At 42.7% G+C, this 17,432-nt stretch overlaps 1 protein-coding gene across 1 annotated transcript; it reads left to right on the top strand.

Annotated features, from left to right (window-relative positions):
• The first annotated feature begins 15,952 nt into the window (after positions 1 to 15,952).
• On the top strand, positions 15,953 to 16,381 carry LOC147625494 (uncharacterized). Its single transcript, XM_086817985.1, has one exon. The coding sequence runs from the start codon at positions 15,953 to 15,955 to the stop codon at positions 16,379 to 16,381; it is 429 nt and encodes a 142-aa protein (XP_086674111.1).
• Positions 16,382 to 17,432: the final 1,051 nt, after the last annotated feature.

Below are 17,432 nucleotides of genomic sequence, written 5' to 3' on the forward strand. Positions count from 1 at the left end.
TTGCACTCTATTATACACAATTCCATCTTCTTGAATCACCACTCTACGTATCTCAATAGTAGGCATAGGCTTCTCATGCATCTTCTCTTCGTTGAACACAACATCATAATTTTGTACAATCTTTCTGGCTTTCGGATCCCATAAACGAAATCCCATTTTGCCAGACAAGCCATATCTAATAAATATGCACTTCCTTGACTTTGGATCAAGCTTATTCTACATCTCTTTAGGAACATGACAATATGCTTCATAGCCAAACACACAAAGATGCCCATAAGATGGAGGTTTCCCAGACCATAGCTCCTTTGGAACCTTCTCATCTAAAGATCTATGAGGTGACCAATTAATAAGATGAACCGCTGTGTGTATAGCTTCTGCCCAAAAACCATTAGGAAAACTAGCATTGGAAAACATGCTATGAATCTTCTCTTTGTTCGATTCATCCTCTCAGCTACACTATTCTGTGGAGGATTATATGGTGCAGTCAACTCTCTTTTAATGCCCTTCGAGTCACAGTCCTGAAAGGCTTTAGGGACATACTCTCCACCATTGTCTGTGCACAAGCACTTAAGATTTTGGCCACATTGATTCTCCACTAGTGCAACAAACTTCAAAAAGCTTGAAAGACTTCATCCTTTCGCTTGAGAGGATACACCCACACCTTCCGTTCATAATAATCTATGAGCATAGCAAAGTATGAAGCACCTCCTAAGACATAGTCGGCATAGGCCCACACGCATCACTATGGACGAAATCTAGAGGCTGACTTTTCCTCTTGCCACTGCTTTTATGTGCGAAAAAGTTTTTTTGCCAAATAAACAATGATCACAAACTGAAAAATCTGAAAAATTGAAGTCAGGGATATAATGAGAACGAGACAAGATTTTCATTCCCTTTTGGCTCATATGGCCTAACCGGTGATGCCACAAAGAAGTAGACGACTGCTCGGTTACTGCAATAACGTGATTCTTGACACTAGACACACGTAGCATATAGAGTGTTCCTGACTAAGAACCATGAGCTACGACAAGAGAACCTTTGGTAATCTTTCATGAGAAATCACCAAATGTGACATGGTATCCACCATCATCAAGCTATCTAGTGCTAATCTAGCTTTTAGTAAGCTATGGCGCATGTCTCACATTCTTGAGCATAAATGAAGAGCCATTGGAAAATTTGAGATGCACATCTCCCACTCCAACAATCTCACACGCATAATCATTGCCCAGTCTTATGCATCCCTTTCTACTTGCATCATATGAGACAAACCACTCCCTATGTGGAGTAACATGAAAAGATGCACTGGAATCAATGATCCAATTCTATGATAACACATTGTCTGTGGCAACAAGAAAAGCATCTTCAAATGTAGAGACATAGCGAGGGGCTTCAAGAAAACCTCAATGGACCCTCACAGGCAGATGTGCATAAAGATCATGTATATAAATCCCACATGAACCATACATAACCACATGTAGAAAATGTTGATAAATGCCGACCGCCAGCTGTCCACTAGGGATCCACAATGCTCATAAATGAGATACTGTCAATAACAAGAATCTGTCTTCAATCCAATGACTACACAAGGGAGGCCTCACAGGTGAGGACCCGCCGAGAAACGAGTGTCGGTACCATGGAGGTGTGGACCCGCTAAAGTCATGAGGGGACAGTGCCACGCGGGTGTGGACCCACTGAAAAAGTAGAGGACTCGCAGTGCGTGTGTGCTCACTGGACAAGCACACACTCATACATGCACATACATGCATATAACCTGCAAGTCAAAATAGTGCAATCGGGCTCACACTCGAGCCCCCACACATGTCACGACCTATACTTGCACCTATACCTGTAACCTGTAACTCGACTCACAATTGAGCTCGAATATGTGCGTAATCTGTAATCGTCTCGCAAGGAGCTCGCATACGTGTCTTGCACTCAATGCTCCCCAATGCTAGCGCATATGAAAAAGGACCTCCGCTGTCGGGGGTGCACTACTAGAAAACCCTTGGTATAACGTGCATTCAAGAGGTATTAAAAAAACCCCTTACCTAAAACTTTTCTCCTAATAAAACAACCCTATTTACATATGAACTAATGGATTTTTCTAAAGTTGAATTGAAAAACCCCTTCTGTTAATATAATCCTCTTAAATTTTCTCAATTTATCTAACTAAAAAACCCATTCATTTGAACTCACATGGTAACTTACATTTTTTTAAGGTGAACCCCCCGAGCCTCCGCTCTAGGCATAGATGTCTGCTAGAGCAATGCAAATGCTTTCAAGATGCATGCGTAGGTCACTCCATCTGGAAAGATGCCCTCATGCTACATTTTTCAAAACAATCTAAAGCATTTTGGTTGTGCCCCCTCTCGAACATAGCTAGTTATTAATGCAATCCGTATGAAAGCATTGCTACTGTTATGCATGTCGAGTAACACTTTTGCCTTTCCAAGCTCACCACATCTCGCGTGTATAAAATCTGATGGGCTGAGAAAATCTAATTTATCTCCCAAAAAGTGCAAAATCTTACTTTGCCTGTGATACGCAAAAACGTGCAGAAATATGTTTTCCATTACACATTATTGTGGCCATTTTACGAAAATCAATTTCTGCAAGAAATTTCCCTAATCAGCAATTTCGCTCGGATACTAGTTGAAGGGATTGGGAGCACACAGAGAGGGAGTGAGAAGGAGATACACACACATTTAGTGGTGCTGTAGTAGAAGAAGTTGCACCTTTATTATCATTATCCACAAAATATAATATCTATACACTTTAGTGTTAGTGTGTGTTCACATGAGTGTTAGTAGTTAGATGGGCAGGCGCTATGGCCTTTATCCCCAACATGAGTCATGACCCCTCGGTCATAGGCCTCATCATTGGAAAGACTACGACGTACGTGCAATTATATAAATTATAAGGAACAGTTTACCACCTAATTTGAGTACTTTAGGGGTGTAGTTAGTGGGAACTTTTTATCATTCTTTTGCACACAAAACATTGTGACTTGACATGCTATGACCCTAGAAACAAATGGAGACGTGTCTAAAAAGAGACTCTATGACCTCTTGGTCATAGGCCCTATGACCTCTTGGTCATAGGCCCTAGGACTCGTCATCATGTTTTCCAACACAAGTATGAATTAAACCACTCCATTTTACTTGTCATCCTTTTTTCCTACACCAATCATTTTGAATTGGTAGCCTATGGATTCTTGGTCATAGGCCTCTTGGTAACAGGCCTTGCCAAAGTGTCTACTTATTTCCTGGGGCGGTCAAGGGGCGGTCACTATTCAAAACTCCCATATATCACGTGCATTCAGGAGATTATTAATAATATCCCTAAACATGCTATATTTGCACTATGGATGTCATAACAAAACCCCCTTCATTCCATAATGTATACCTAAAGTATACATTTTTGAGTAAACAAGTCTGTACCCCTCCAATTAACTCACATGATATGATACATTTTTGAAAAGTGACCACCCTGGGACTTATTTGGCTAGATAGGTGACTTGCCATCATGCTACACATAAATTTTTGAATTGAGATCTTATGACTCCCTAATCATTGACCAGTAGGGAAAGGTCTTGCTATCAACTTTGCATCCCTTCATCCAAGGGAGATCATGTGTTTTAAAAGAAACCCTATGGCCTCTAGGTAATAGGCCTCTAGGAAAAAGGCATGGCTATATCCTCTTATCAAACACAAATACCCTATGACCTCCTCGTCATATGCCTGTTGGGAAAGGCTTGCTTTCAACTATGAGTCCCTTCATCCAAAAGATACATGTTGAGAAAGAAACCATATGACTCCTCAATCATATCCCACTGGAAAGACTACGAGCAAGTCTATACACCTATTTTGAGTACTTTATGGGTGTAGCTAGAAGGCACTTGTCATCATGCTTTGACACAAACTACATTGTGAATTGACATGCTATGACCCATTAAAAAAATGGATATGTGTTTACAAAGGGACCCTATGGCCTCTTGTTCACAGGCCTCTAGGACTTTTCATCATGTTTTCCCACACAAATCTGAATCACACTACTCCATTTTACTTGCAATCTTGTTTTCCTACACCAATAATTATGAATTGGCAACCTACGGAATCTTGGTCATAGGCCTCTTGGTAATATGCCTTGGCAAACTGTATACTTGTTTGGCTAGATAGGGTACTTGCCATCATGTTATGCACACATAGAATTTTGAATTAAGATCTTATGGTCCCCTGGTCATAGGCCTATTTCCAAAGGGTCATAAGCATCATGTAGAGGTGCGTAATGTGCTCCAGTATAACCCTATGCCTAAATGATCATAGCCCTCAAGACAAGGAACTCATTGGTTCTATGGCCCTCAACCTATGGCCACGTGGTTATAGGGTCAAGCCCTTGCGGGGACCCCTATGGCCAAAGGGTCATAGACCTTGAGGGGAACCCTATTGTCAAGGGGTCATAGGCCTCACTTTATGGGTTTGCTATTCCTATTGGACCTAGGAGATTTATGTGTTCTAATATGACCCTATTTCTTAAGGGCCATTGCCCTTGAGGGGACCCCATTGTCCAAAGGGTTATAGGTCTCAATTTAAGGGTTTGATGTTTTTATTTGGACCTAGCATACCTACATGACCCAATGGCTAAAGAGTCATAGGATTTAAGCAAAATGGAACTATTTGAGTTCTAGCGACCCTATGGCCAAAAGAGTTCTAGGCATCATCCATAGGAGATTTATTTTCTCCAATATGACCCTTTGGCAAAATGGTCATGGTAGTCATCATCTCAAAGAGTCTATAATCATGGTCAAAGAGTCTATAATCATGGGGAGATATTTTTGCAATAGTCAGTTTTTTTAAAGGACACTATTATGGCCAAAAGGGATCGATTTTAGTGGACCCCCATGGTCAAAGAGTAAAAGGCCACACTTGAAGGGTTTGATATTTCTATTTGATCCTAAGATCCCTACATGACTCCATGATCCCTACACGACTCTATTTTTCTTGTTAGACTCTCGTTGGGTCTATGGTCAAAGGTTCATATGCCTCATCTCAAAGAGTTTGATGTGAAGATATGACATATGCCTAAGAGTTTATTTGAGTTTGCTATGGATATCTGAAATATGCCTAAGAGTTTTTTCGAGTTCCAAGGACCAAGAAAGGACCCTATGGCCATAGGTTCATAGACATCATCATGTCTACAACTTTTGCATGACCCTATGGCCAAATGGTCATAGGCCTCACTATAATATTTTCTTTTCTTCTAATTGGACCACGAATTGCTACTTGGCCCTATAACCAAAGGGTCCTAGTGTTCTAGTAGAAGGAAATTTTTTTCTTATTAATATTTAGGAGAACTACAAGAATCTACATGGCCCTTATTTCCAAATGTTCATAGACATCAAGGAGAGGAACTCATTAGGTCTATGGAAAAAGGGTAATAGGCCTCACCTTGAAGGGACATTGTGACCCTCACCCTCTAGCCAAATGATAATAGGCCTCACCTTGAGGAGTTTGATAGAAGACTTGTTATACTATTTTCCTACACTAATCATTTTGAATTGGCACCCTATGGACTCTCGTTCATAGGCATCTTGGTAAGATGCCCTTCTATCATGTCTACCTTTTTGGCCAGATAGGGAGTTTGCCATGATGCTTGTGCACCGATAACATTTTTAATTGAGATTCTATGGCCCCCTTGTCATAGGACTCTAGGGAAAGGTCTTGCTAGCAACTTTGCATTCCTTCATCTAAAGGAGATTTGTGTTTTGAAAGAAACCCTATGGCCTCTTGTTAGTAATAGGCCTTTAGGAAAAATCTATGTCTATCTTGTCTTCATACATGCATATGGAGGGAACTTGTCATCCTGCTATCTAACACAAATACCCTACGACCTCCCAATTTAGGAAAAAGGCATGGCTATCTTATCTACATACATGCATACGCAGGGAACTTGTCATCCTGCTATCTGACACAAATACCTTGTTGGGAAAGGCTTGCTATCAACTATGCATCCCCTCATCCAAAAGATATGTGTTTAGAAAGAAACCCCATAACCTCTCAATCATATGCACTCATTGGAAAGACTATGTGCATGTTTATAAGTTACAAGAAAAATTTCACGACTTATTTTTTAGTACTTTATTGATGCCTTTGCAAAGAAATTATTTCAACCCCAAAAGAAGAAAACATCTAGCAAATCACCTCTGGTTGATGGTACACAGCGAACAATGATAACCATGCAACTGAGCCACATGCAAATGAGCCACATGCAAATGTGGAAGCATAGAAAGGGGAAGACTCAGCTGATGCATGTGATGTTGTGGAACTTGGTGATGTACTAGAACATACTGATGTGGATCATGCTGATTGGGCATATGCTGATATGGAGCATGTTGTTGTGGAACATGCTAATTTGGCACATGCTGATGTGGAGCATGCTCATGTGGAATAGGCTAATTTGGCACATGTTCATGTGGAATAGGCTAATTTGGCACATGCTGATGTGGAGCATGCTGATGTATTGGACCATGCTGATGTGGAAAATTCTCATGTATTGGAACATGCTCAGTTGGCACATACTCATATACTGGAACAAGCTGATTTGGCATTTGCTGATGTGGAACATGCTGATGTGGCACATGTTGATGTGGAACATGCTAATGTGGTTGGGCACGTAGATGAGCAAATGCATGATATATCTTGGCATGGGATAGATGTATGTGGCTCACAGGCGGATCGGCAAGTAATATCTAGAGAGGAGGTTGAAAGCAAGGTTGATGATGTTAAGGGCTTCCCGCTGGGGGTATCAATATTGGGAGGACCCAAAGCATCCTATGTTTGAAAACAAACCAGCCCTCCTTTTGGATCTCAATGGATTACTTCTCACAACAGAGATATTTCACAGCTGTGTGGGAGAGACAGGAATTAGGGTTAGGTTAATTCATGTGGGAGACATGCACAGAGAGAACAAGGGAGAGAGAGAGAGAGAGAGAGAGAGAGAGTTGTGGGGATAAGTCAACTCATGAGGCATGAGTGTGTGACTCCCCTATCACACATGTATATTGCACTAGTACACATAGTGCACTTAGTACATTAAAAGTACTAAGTGTACTATGTACTATAACTTATGGGCTTGTACACACTATAAGGGTGGGCATTATGCCTTTACCCCAACAACCTCCCACTTAAAGGCAAAGTGCCCTTAAGTAAAGGAAAAGAAAAATCAGCATGTACATGATAATATACAAGGCCATATCAAGGCTGAAAATGGCCTCATCCAATGCCCATCAAGTGTCTGCAATGAGCAAACCGCTCCGGAGGCAAACTCTTTGTCAACAGATCAGCCGGGTTGTCATCCGTATGAATCTTAACAAGCTGAATTTGCTTGTTCTCTATCACCTCTCTGATGAAGTGATACTTCACATCCACATGCTTCGTCTTTGCATGAAAAACAGGGTTCTTTGCCAACTGAATGGCACTCTGACTGTCACAATGCAACAATGGAATATCCCCTGTATAACCCAAATCAACCACTAACCGAGATAGCCATAATGCCTCCTTACAAGCCTCTGTGGCTGCAATATACTCGGCCTCTGTAGTAGATAAGGCAGTGCACTTCTGCATCCTGGATATCCATGACACAGCACCTCCTGTGAATGTAAACACATAACCGGTAGTAGACTTCCGGTTATCTGGATGACCGGCATAATCCGAATCCGTGTAACCATGCACTAATGCATCCTGTTTGCCAAAACAAATGCACAAATCCTGTGTGCCCTTCAGGTATCTCATGACACCTTTCACTGCTTCCCAATGCTTCTTGCCAGGGTTGGCCATGTATCTAGAAACCACTCCCACTGCAAATGCAATGTCCGGCCTAGTAGCAACCATGGCATACATGAGACTGCCACAAGCTGAAGCATACGGAATCTTGGCCATATCAGCCCTGTCTCTATCTGACTGTGGGCTGTCCATAGCACTGAGTTTCACATATGGAGGCAAAGGAGTACTAGTCTTCTTCCCCCCGTCCATATTGAACCTCTGCAAGACTTTGCCAATGTATTCCTTCTGAGACAAATACAACACATGCTGATTTCTGTCCCGAAGTATCCGCATACCCAAGATGTGATTTGCATCACCCAAATCCTTCATATCAAAGGTTTGATGCAGCCTCTGCTTCAAGGCATCCATCTCTTTACGAGATTTCTCGGCAATCAACATATCATCAACATACAAGATGAGGATCAATAGACTGCGATCCAAAGCTTTCTTGGTGTATAAGCAGTGATCTATGTCACTTCTCTTGAATTTCTGAGATTTCATGAATGTATCAAATTTATGATACCATTCTCTTGGTGCCTGTTTGAGCCCATAAAGACTCTTTTTCAGCTTGCATACAAGCTTCTCCTTTCCACTCACTGCATAACCCTCTGGCTGCTGCATATATATCTCCTCATGGAGATCACCGTGAAGAAAAGCAGTCTTCACATCCATCTGAATCAAGTCCAGATCATCATGTGCAACCAAAGCTAACACAGCTCTAAGTGTGGTCATTTTGACCACTGGAGAGAAGATCTCCTCAAAGTCCACACCATATTCCTGCTTGAAGCCCTTAGCCACTAACCTGGCTTTGTATCTTGGCTTTGCATCTGGTGCAACTTTGAGCCTGTAAACCCACTTGCATGGCAAAACCTTCTTGCCTGCAGGCAAAGGCACCAACTTCCATGTTCCATTTTTGTGCAGAGAATCCATCTCTGACTTCATGGCACGCTCCCAAAGAGCTTTGTCTGCCCTCTGTAAAGCCTCTTTGTAACACGAGGGCTCCCCACAGTCAGTGAGCATCAAGTAGTCAACCCCTGGAACAAACCTGTCAGGGGCTCTGGAGGGTCTTGTGGACCTCCGTACCCAATGACCATCATTTGCAGGTTGCTGTCCAGCCTGCATATCACCCATTGGTGGCTCCTGTTCCATGCCATAAGGCTGAAATATCATGCCCGGTATTTCCTCTAACTGTGGTATATCCATAGGGATATCTTCTGCCATGTCTGGCTGTCCATTTGGACCATTTTCAGCACCATTTAAGGGCTGGTTTTCCTGCTGTAATGGCTGATTTACAGCCCTTTGTTGTTGTCCATGATGTCCATCATCATCAAAGATGACTCTGCCAGGCTCCTTTTGCCTTGCAGGCTCCTTATACATGCATGTTTCATCAAAAATGACATCATTGCTGCGTATGATCTTTCTATTCATGGGATCCCAAAGTCTATACCCCATTTCACCTCTGTCACCATATCCTAGAAATATGCATTTGTGAGACTTAGGATCAAGTTTGGTGCGCATTTCCCTGCGTATGTGCACGTACGCAACGCAACCAAACACTCTCAAGTGCTTGTATGACGGAGGCTTCCGTGTCCATACTTCCTCTGGCACTTTCCCACCAAGCCTCGTGTTAGGTGACCTATTTATAAGGTGAACGGCTGTCATAACAGCTTCAGCCCAAAAACCATGAGGTAATGCAGCATGTGACAACATAGAACGGACCTTCTCCTGAATGGTCCTGTTCATCCTCTCTGCTGTCCCGTTTTGTGGAGGATCATAAGAAGTAGAGAGCTCCCTCTTGATGCCTTTAGCATCACAAAAGTCCTGAAACTGTTTGGACGTGTACTCTCCACCATTGTCGGAACGCAAAGCTTTCAGTGTTTTGCCAGTTTGATTCTCAACAAGAGCAACAAACTTCTCAAACACTGAGAATGTATCACTCTTCAAACGAAGAGGATAAACCCACACCTTGCATGTGGCATCATCAATAAAAGACACAATATTTTGCCCCTCCCAAAGAAAGCTGAGGCATCTCACATACATCTGTATGCACAAGCTCTAACTGAGCATCTTTCTGTCCAAGAGCTTTCTTGTGGGGGCACTGTAGTTGCCTACCATATATACAATGCTCACAAAACTGAAAACTTGAAAACTTTAGAGAAGGCAAGTAACCCAAACGAGACAATTGCTCCATTCCCTTGACACTCATGTGTCCCAACTGGCTATGCCACATAGAAATTTCCGGCAGCTCGGTTGCATTTACATTAGCATGGTGACAAACACCTGCATGCATAAAGTAAAGAGTGTCCACCTTAGAGCCTCTGGCAACAACCAGTGAGCCCTTACTAATTTTCCACTTTCCACTACCAAATGTGGTAACATAATCAGCATCATCAAGCTGTCCAGTAGAAAGCAGATTCTTCTTGATCTCAGGCACATGCCTGACATCATGGAGCATAAGCTGTGAGCCATCTGAAAACACAAGCCTCACATCACCTCTGCCAAGAATCTTACATGCATGGTTATCACCCAAATAAACCACTCCTTCATTGCCAGCAGTATACCTGACAAACAAGTCTCTGCAACCTGTGACATGAAAGGAGGCACCTGAATCAATGATCCATGAGTGCATACCATGACCACCTGTAAGAAGTGAATGGGCATCAAGTGAAGACGTAAATAGGACCTCATCCTCACTGCCACCTGCATGTGACACATTGATTTCTTCAATCTTGACTCCACTTTTGCCCTTTGGCTTTACATCTTTGGCTTCATCCTTATCTTTGTCTTTGCCTTTTCCCTTTTCTTTTTGATCATTTTTCCATTTGTAGCATTGCTTTTTAATGTGTCCCTTCTTGCCACAATAATGGCATTCCAAATCCTTTTTGGAGCGAGACTTGCTCCTTCCCCGTTCTTGGCTTTTACCCCTTTGCTGGGATCTCCCACGTGCATTCATTGCATTGGACTTTCCAACAGAGTTGTTTTTCCTATTCATCTCTTCTTGAAGAAGAGCACCCTCAACATCTGCATATGACAGCATAGCATTCGAATTGCTAGTGGCTGTCCTGAATGTGTCCCAACTCTCTGGCAAAGTGCATAACAGAAAAGTGGCTTTGAACTCATCGTCCATTGCCAACTTTTGATTTATAACTTGGCTGACAATACCATTAAACTCATTGAGATGGGCTGTCATAGATGCCCCTTCCTTCATCTGAAGACCTATGAGTTTCTTCAACCAATACACTTTGCTTGAGGCACTTTGCTGGGCATACAAGTCCTGCAATCTCTGCCACATTCCCCAAGCTATCTTCTCTTCACGAATGCTGAAAAGTAATGAGTCTGACACAAACAACATGATAGTAGATCTTGCCAGCTCATCCATATCTTCCCACTCTTCAGCAGTAAGAGAAGCGGGCATTACACTCCTTTCTTTGATAGGCTTGTGCTGCTTTTTCTGGAGCAACACATTGTAGCACTGGGTTTGCCAAATATCATAATTATGCGAGCCTTCAAGCTTCTTGATGTGAAGCAATGAAGAGCTCTCACCTGTGGTTGCCATAGCAATATGCAACCTGTCAATGCCTGACTCCCTGCAAAAATGTGCAAACACTGCACCAAAAGCACACAAAGTGCTCACAGTTTTTCTCCCAAGCTTTATCTCCCACTGCGGAAGCAAGAATGCAACTTTTCTCCCACTTTATGTGATGAAATCACCAAAATCTGGTTGCTGCAGATTTTGGATAGCACCTTAAATGTGCTCTGTTGCCCTTCCAAAGTACTGTACAGCAGTACCAAGTGCTCACCAATGATGTATCAAACCTGTACCGGCAAGTACAGCAGCTGAAATCTCTGATCTGCAGGCTGAATTTTAGTTGTTGCAGGAGAAAAGGGGGGGGGGAGGGCACTTCTTGTTGATGTTGATGCTGTTGCTCCTGCTTGTTGTTGTGGATTCGAGAAGCAATAAGGGCAACGGCTTCTGCACAACTGAGGCGGAGACCTCTAGCAAGGTGTTGGCTGATTGCACGTTCGCATATACGCCTGCTGTTGTATGGACGTAGATGCACGTTCGCCTGATTGCTGCCTTTGCATATACGCCTAGTTGTTGGCTACGCGGCCAGTTGTGCGCGCTAGCCTCCTCGCTACCTCAGCCATGCTACGGGTTCGCTACAAGCTTGCCTTCGCGCTATGTTTGGTATTGACGCCCAGCCGACGCTTGCAGTCGACGGCTCGGGTGGCGCCTGACACGCCTGCCTTTTGTACGCTACTGGCTGAAGTTTTTTGACGCCTTGTAGCGCTACGAGCTCTATCCGCCTTGTGGACCAGCCGACGACTAACGCCCAGCGCTTCTACACACTCAGTCGGATAGTTGAAGGCGTTGTATGGCGCTGAAGTGCGCCTGCAAGGCAGCGCCTGCAAGGCAGCGCTGCTAGCTTGGCTATGGCGAACAACAGTGAGTTCACTGCCCTCCGTCCTGAGTGGCTATCTGGCTGCCTGCGACTGGTTCAAAACACACGCAGCACTCGAGAACAAACCCTAAACCAGGGCTCTGATACCAGTTGTGGGAGAGACAGGAATTAGGGTTAGGTTAATTCATGTGGGAGACATGCACAGAGAGAACAAGGGAGAGAGAGAGAGAGAGAGTTGTGGGGATAAGTCAACTCATGAGGCATGAGTGTGTGACTCCCCTATCACACATGTATATTGCACTAGTACACATAGTGCACTTAGTACATTAAAAGTACTAAGTGTACTATGTACTATAACTTATGGGCTTGTACACACTATAAGGGTGGGCATTATGGTTGTGTGGGAGAGAGAAGAATTAGGGTTAGGTTAATTCATGTGGGAGACATGCACAGAGAGAACAAGGGAGAGAGAGAGAGAGAGAGAGTTGTGGGGATAAGTCAACTCATGAGGCATGAGTGTGTGACTCCCCTATCACACATGTATATTGCACTAGTACACAGTGTGCACTTAGTACATTAAAAGTACTAAGTGTACTATGTACTATAACTTATGGGCTTGTACACACTATAAGGGTGGGCATTATGCCTTTACCCCAACAACAGCGTCGTTGAAACCGCAAAAAAGGAGTGGATCTTGCTATGAAGGCTGATGCCGAAGCATTCTTGGATTGGTGCTTTCAGTGTTTTGATGTGTTTTTCTGGACGTGCTGCATGCAAGAAAAGGCCATGCTGCAAGCTTGTTTTCCAAATCAGCATACAATGTTTAAGAAGGGCTACTCATAAGAGGATTGTGCTACAGAGAAGGATTTCACTATAGATAGAGTGCGCGGTGGTAAGCCGGTTTTCTATAAGAGGCTTGAAGGATTTTGGGAAGACCAACCTACTTACACTGCTGCAAACACATTACTGATTGATGACAGCGAATATAAGTGTCTTTGGAATCCTCCAGGAACTTCTTTAATTGTTAAGAAGCTTGTTGAACAAGGGAAAGTTAAAATACAAACCTACTTGACAGAGGAACAGAACGAAAACCCCTGCAAGCCAATAAGCTCTAATACAGAAGAAAGTGAGTACCATGAGGACTAGGATTTTGAAAAATTAAGAGTTTGGTTGAATGAACAGGAGGAGTGGAAGCAAGATGAATCGATTAGGGTAAAGTATGATTGGCTCACCCAGGTGAACCTGGGAAATGAAGGAGAAGAAAAAATGGTAAAGATTAGTGCTGAACTTGAGCAAGACTTAAAGCAACATATGGTGGAGTTGCTCAGAAAGTACCAAGATGTCTTTGCATGGTCATATGAGGAGATGGAAGGTATAGACCCAAAATTCTATTAGCACAAGATCAACTTAAAAGAGGCCGGTACGACAACAGAGGTACCGGATGAACCCAAACTATGCAAAACAAGTGAAAGAAGAGATGACATATTGCTGAGAGTGGGATTTATTTACCCAGTGGAAAAAGCCACGTGGATATCACCCATAGTAATTGTTCCAAAGAAGAACATGAAGGTTAGAGTATGTGTGGATTACTGGAGACTCAATGCGGCCACTTAACTAGACCCATTCCCGATACCCTTCACTGACTCATTGTTGGATGAAGTGGATGGAAAGCATATGTACACATTTTTGGATGGGTTCAGCGCGGCTACAATCAGGTCAAAATGGCTCCAGAGGATAGGGAGAAAACTGCATTTATCACTGAATGGGGAGTTTTTGTGGCAACAGTAATGATGTTCGGGCTAAATAATGCACCTGCCACTTTTCAAATAATGGTCCAAGAAATCTTCTATGATTATCTGACGGACTTCATGAAAGTGTGGATGATTATAGTGTGGCAGGGAAAGAGCCAAGCACATATTCCACCTTCGGCTATGCTTGCAAAGATGCACGGATACAAGGCTTAAATTGAATCTGGCAAAGTGTGCTTTTGCAATAAGATCAGGGGTGCTCTTGGGGCACATTGTGTCAAAGGAAGGACTGACCACCATCGACCCGAAAAAAGTCAAAACAATAATGGAAATGTCAGCTCCAGCCAACATTAAGCAATCAGAAAGATTCATGGGCAAAGTAAAGTGGCACACTCGCTTTGAAAAATACTTGGCTCATGTGGCATGCCCTCTATATCAATTAACCAGGAAGGATGCAGTGTTTGGATGGACACAAGAATGTCAACAAACCTTTTAATTTTGTTAAAAATAATGCTCACAACTGCCCCGGTCATGGCTAGCACGAATTGGTCAAAGATCTTCCGTGTATACTCAGATGCATCTGACACAGCCTTGGGAAGTGCCTTAATGCAAGAAAAGGACACTGGATACATGCAACCTGTATATTACACAAGCAAAGCTCAATCAAAGCTCTGTCTAAAACTGAGAAAAATTACAACACCACAGAAAGGGAAGCCCTGGGTATGATTTATGCAGTAAATAAATTCAGGCATTACTTATTGGTGGGCAACACCTTTGTACTCCATGTGAATCATCAAGCACTAGTTTACATAGTCAAAAAAGCTTTCCTAATTGGAAAAATGGCAAGGTGGATGATGCTGATATTGCAAGAGTTTGATTTTGTGATACAAAACACTCCTGGCAATAAGAATGTCATTGTAGACTTCTTATAACGGCTAGAAAAGGATGAACCAAAACAAGGAATCATGTATGAAAAACTACCGGATGCAAGCCTATTTTCATTAACAAGCCTAGAAGGGGAGGATTGGTATGAGAACATGCGGAATTTTCTATGGATTATCAATTCCCAACAAGTAACTGGTCTAAAGATAAAAGAAGACAATTAGCGGCGGTGGGAAGCAGGGACTTTACTGTTCTAGTAGGACTGGTCTATAAGAAGGGCATAGATCACGTACTAAGGAGGTGTATGCCAGAGCATGAGAAGCAAAAGATAATGGTGGAGGCACACCAGGGACACGTGCCACCATGAGAAGGAAATCACGCAAAAAAAAGATACTACAGGTAGGATTATGGTGGCCAACTCTAAGAAAAGATGTGTATCAGTTCACTAAGCAATGTGACATTTGCCAGAGATTAGGGCAACCAAATGATAAAGACAGGATCCAATATATCCCCTCGGGGGGTTCACCTTAAAGAAATATAAGTAACAACGTGAGTTCAAATGAATGGATTTCTTAATTAGATAAACTGAGAAAATTTAACAGGATTATATTACAGAAGGGGTTTTTCAATTCAACTTTAGAAAAAAATCCGTTAGTTCATGTGTAAATAGGGGTTGTTTTATTAGGGGAAAAATTTTAGGTAAGGGGTTTTTTTAATACCTCTTGAATGCACGTTATACCAAGGGTTTTCTAGTAGTGCACCCTCCGAGGATATCCCATAGTGCCATTAGGCCCATTCATGAAATGGGGGTTGGATTTTGTGGGCCCAATCAAACCAAAGGCCCAGAACACCCAATGCGAATACATAATAGTGGCAACTGACTATTGCACTAAATGTCCAGAAGCAATGGCACTCTAGGGGAATACAACAGTAGAGGTGGCCAAGTTCCTCTACAAGAATGTCATGGTGGCCAAATTTGGGTGCCCCATTGAACTTGTTAGTGATCAGGGCAAGCATTATATGAATGATATCATTCACCAGCTCACCACCAGGCACATGATCATCCATAAGAAATCCACGGTGTATCACCCCCAGTGAAATGGCCAAGCAGAACAAAACACTGGTCAAGATACTCAAGAAAATTATAGAAGCTAATATAACAGATTGGGATCGGAAGCTGGAAAGTACCCTCTGGGCCTTTAGGACATCTTACAAAGTCACCACTAGCATGACAACTTTCAAAATGGCGTATGGACTAAAAGCAATAGTCCTTATGGAATTTGTGGTGCCTAGCTTGAGGATAGCCATTCAGGAGAAACTCCCCATGGAGGAATCTAGAGAACAGAGGATACAGGAATTAATCAAGCTAGAAGAAAAAAGACAGGAGGACATCTACTTGGCAGAAATAATACAAAGAAGGAAGAAAGCTTGGGCTAACAGAAATGGCAAGAGCAAGCTCTTCCAAAAGGGAGATAGTGTTTTGGTGTTTAATTCTAGGATGGCAACCATCCGGGAAAACTCAAGCTAAGATGGATTGGACCATATACAGTGGAGGAGGAAGTTGCCCCAAGCACCTTCACTCTAAGGAACCTAGATGGGACTCTGCATGCTGGTAAAATCAATGGATACCGGTTGAAGCGTATTTTGGAACCCCAGAACCCTGGGAAGAATCACCTTAAATATTGAGCATTAGAACACAACCGATGGCCATCAGATGGTAGCACACGAAAATATCAGATGAACAAGGCAACTCAACTAGTCACGAGATCGATAACGGCAAAGAAATTGAAAAAAAGAATGGAAAAATAAAATTATTAAAAATACAAAAATGAAGGAAAGTGAAGAGACGGGTTATGAATCCTCTTGATTTTTTCCAAATCAAGAGGATTCATTCAAATGATGGCACGAATCTTGGTGATGTGACTACAGTTAATGAGGGTAAACAAGAACACCTTGGAACTTGCAACGACGGGCAAAAAGGTAAAGACACAGAAAATACACACAAGAATAAAGGCAGAGAGGGTAGTGAGAAAACAAATGCTACACACAGAAAGTGACCAAGACCCTGAAACGGCTCTAGCTACCTCTGCAAACATGTCTTCCAAGCAACAGGCAAGGAAAAGGTAAGTGCCAAGTCCCTGCAACTAGTTAAACCTTCGGTCAAAGCAATGGAGGAAGCACTAAAAAGCATTGTTTGGAACAACATGCTGAAAGTACCTTATTTCTACTTTGAAAGGAATTTCTTATGTTCCAAAAAGTGCATTTATTTTATTATTTGTTGGTTGTTATTGTTTGTTATTCTTTCCAACCGTTAAAATAAAAGAGGATGTTAAAATAAAGGAGGATTTTATGGTAGTAACAAAAAAGCGTGGGGGGGACCTCAGAACATTTCGTTAGTAGAGCTCTCCTCTCTCTCTCTCTCTCATGGCGGCACTTTAGAGAGCCCCGGACCCCGACACCTATTGCAGACCCACAGACATGGCACACATATGCAGAGGGACTATACCATGCCCCACAGCAGCCACCTATACCTCAGCCACAAGAGCCTCGACCTACCACAGCTAGCTTCTTTACCCACT

The sequence above is a fragment of the Cibotium barometz genome, chromosome 24, assembly GCF_041138505.1.
Source record: "Cibotium barometz isolate CiBa-2024 chromosome 24, ASM4113850v1, whole genome shotgun sequence".
NCBI lineage: Eukaryota > Viridiplantae > Streptophyta > Polypodiopsida > Cyatheales > Cibotiaceae > Cibotium > Cibotium barometz.

Excerpts from the sequence above, each read along its gene's own strand:
- LOC147625494 (XM_086817985.1), top strand. The coding sequence starts at position 15,953 with ATGGCCAAGCAGAACAAAACACTGGTCAAGATACTCAAGAAAATTATA.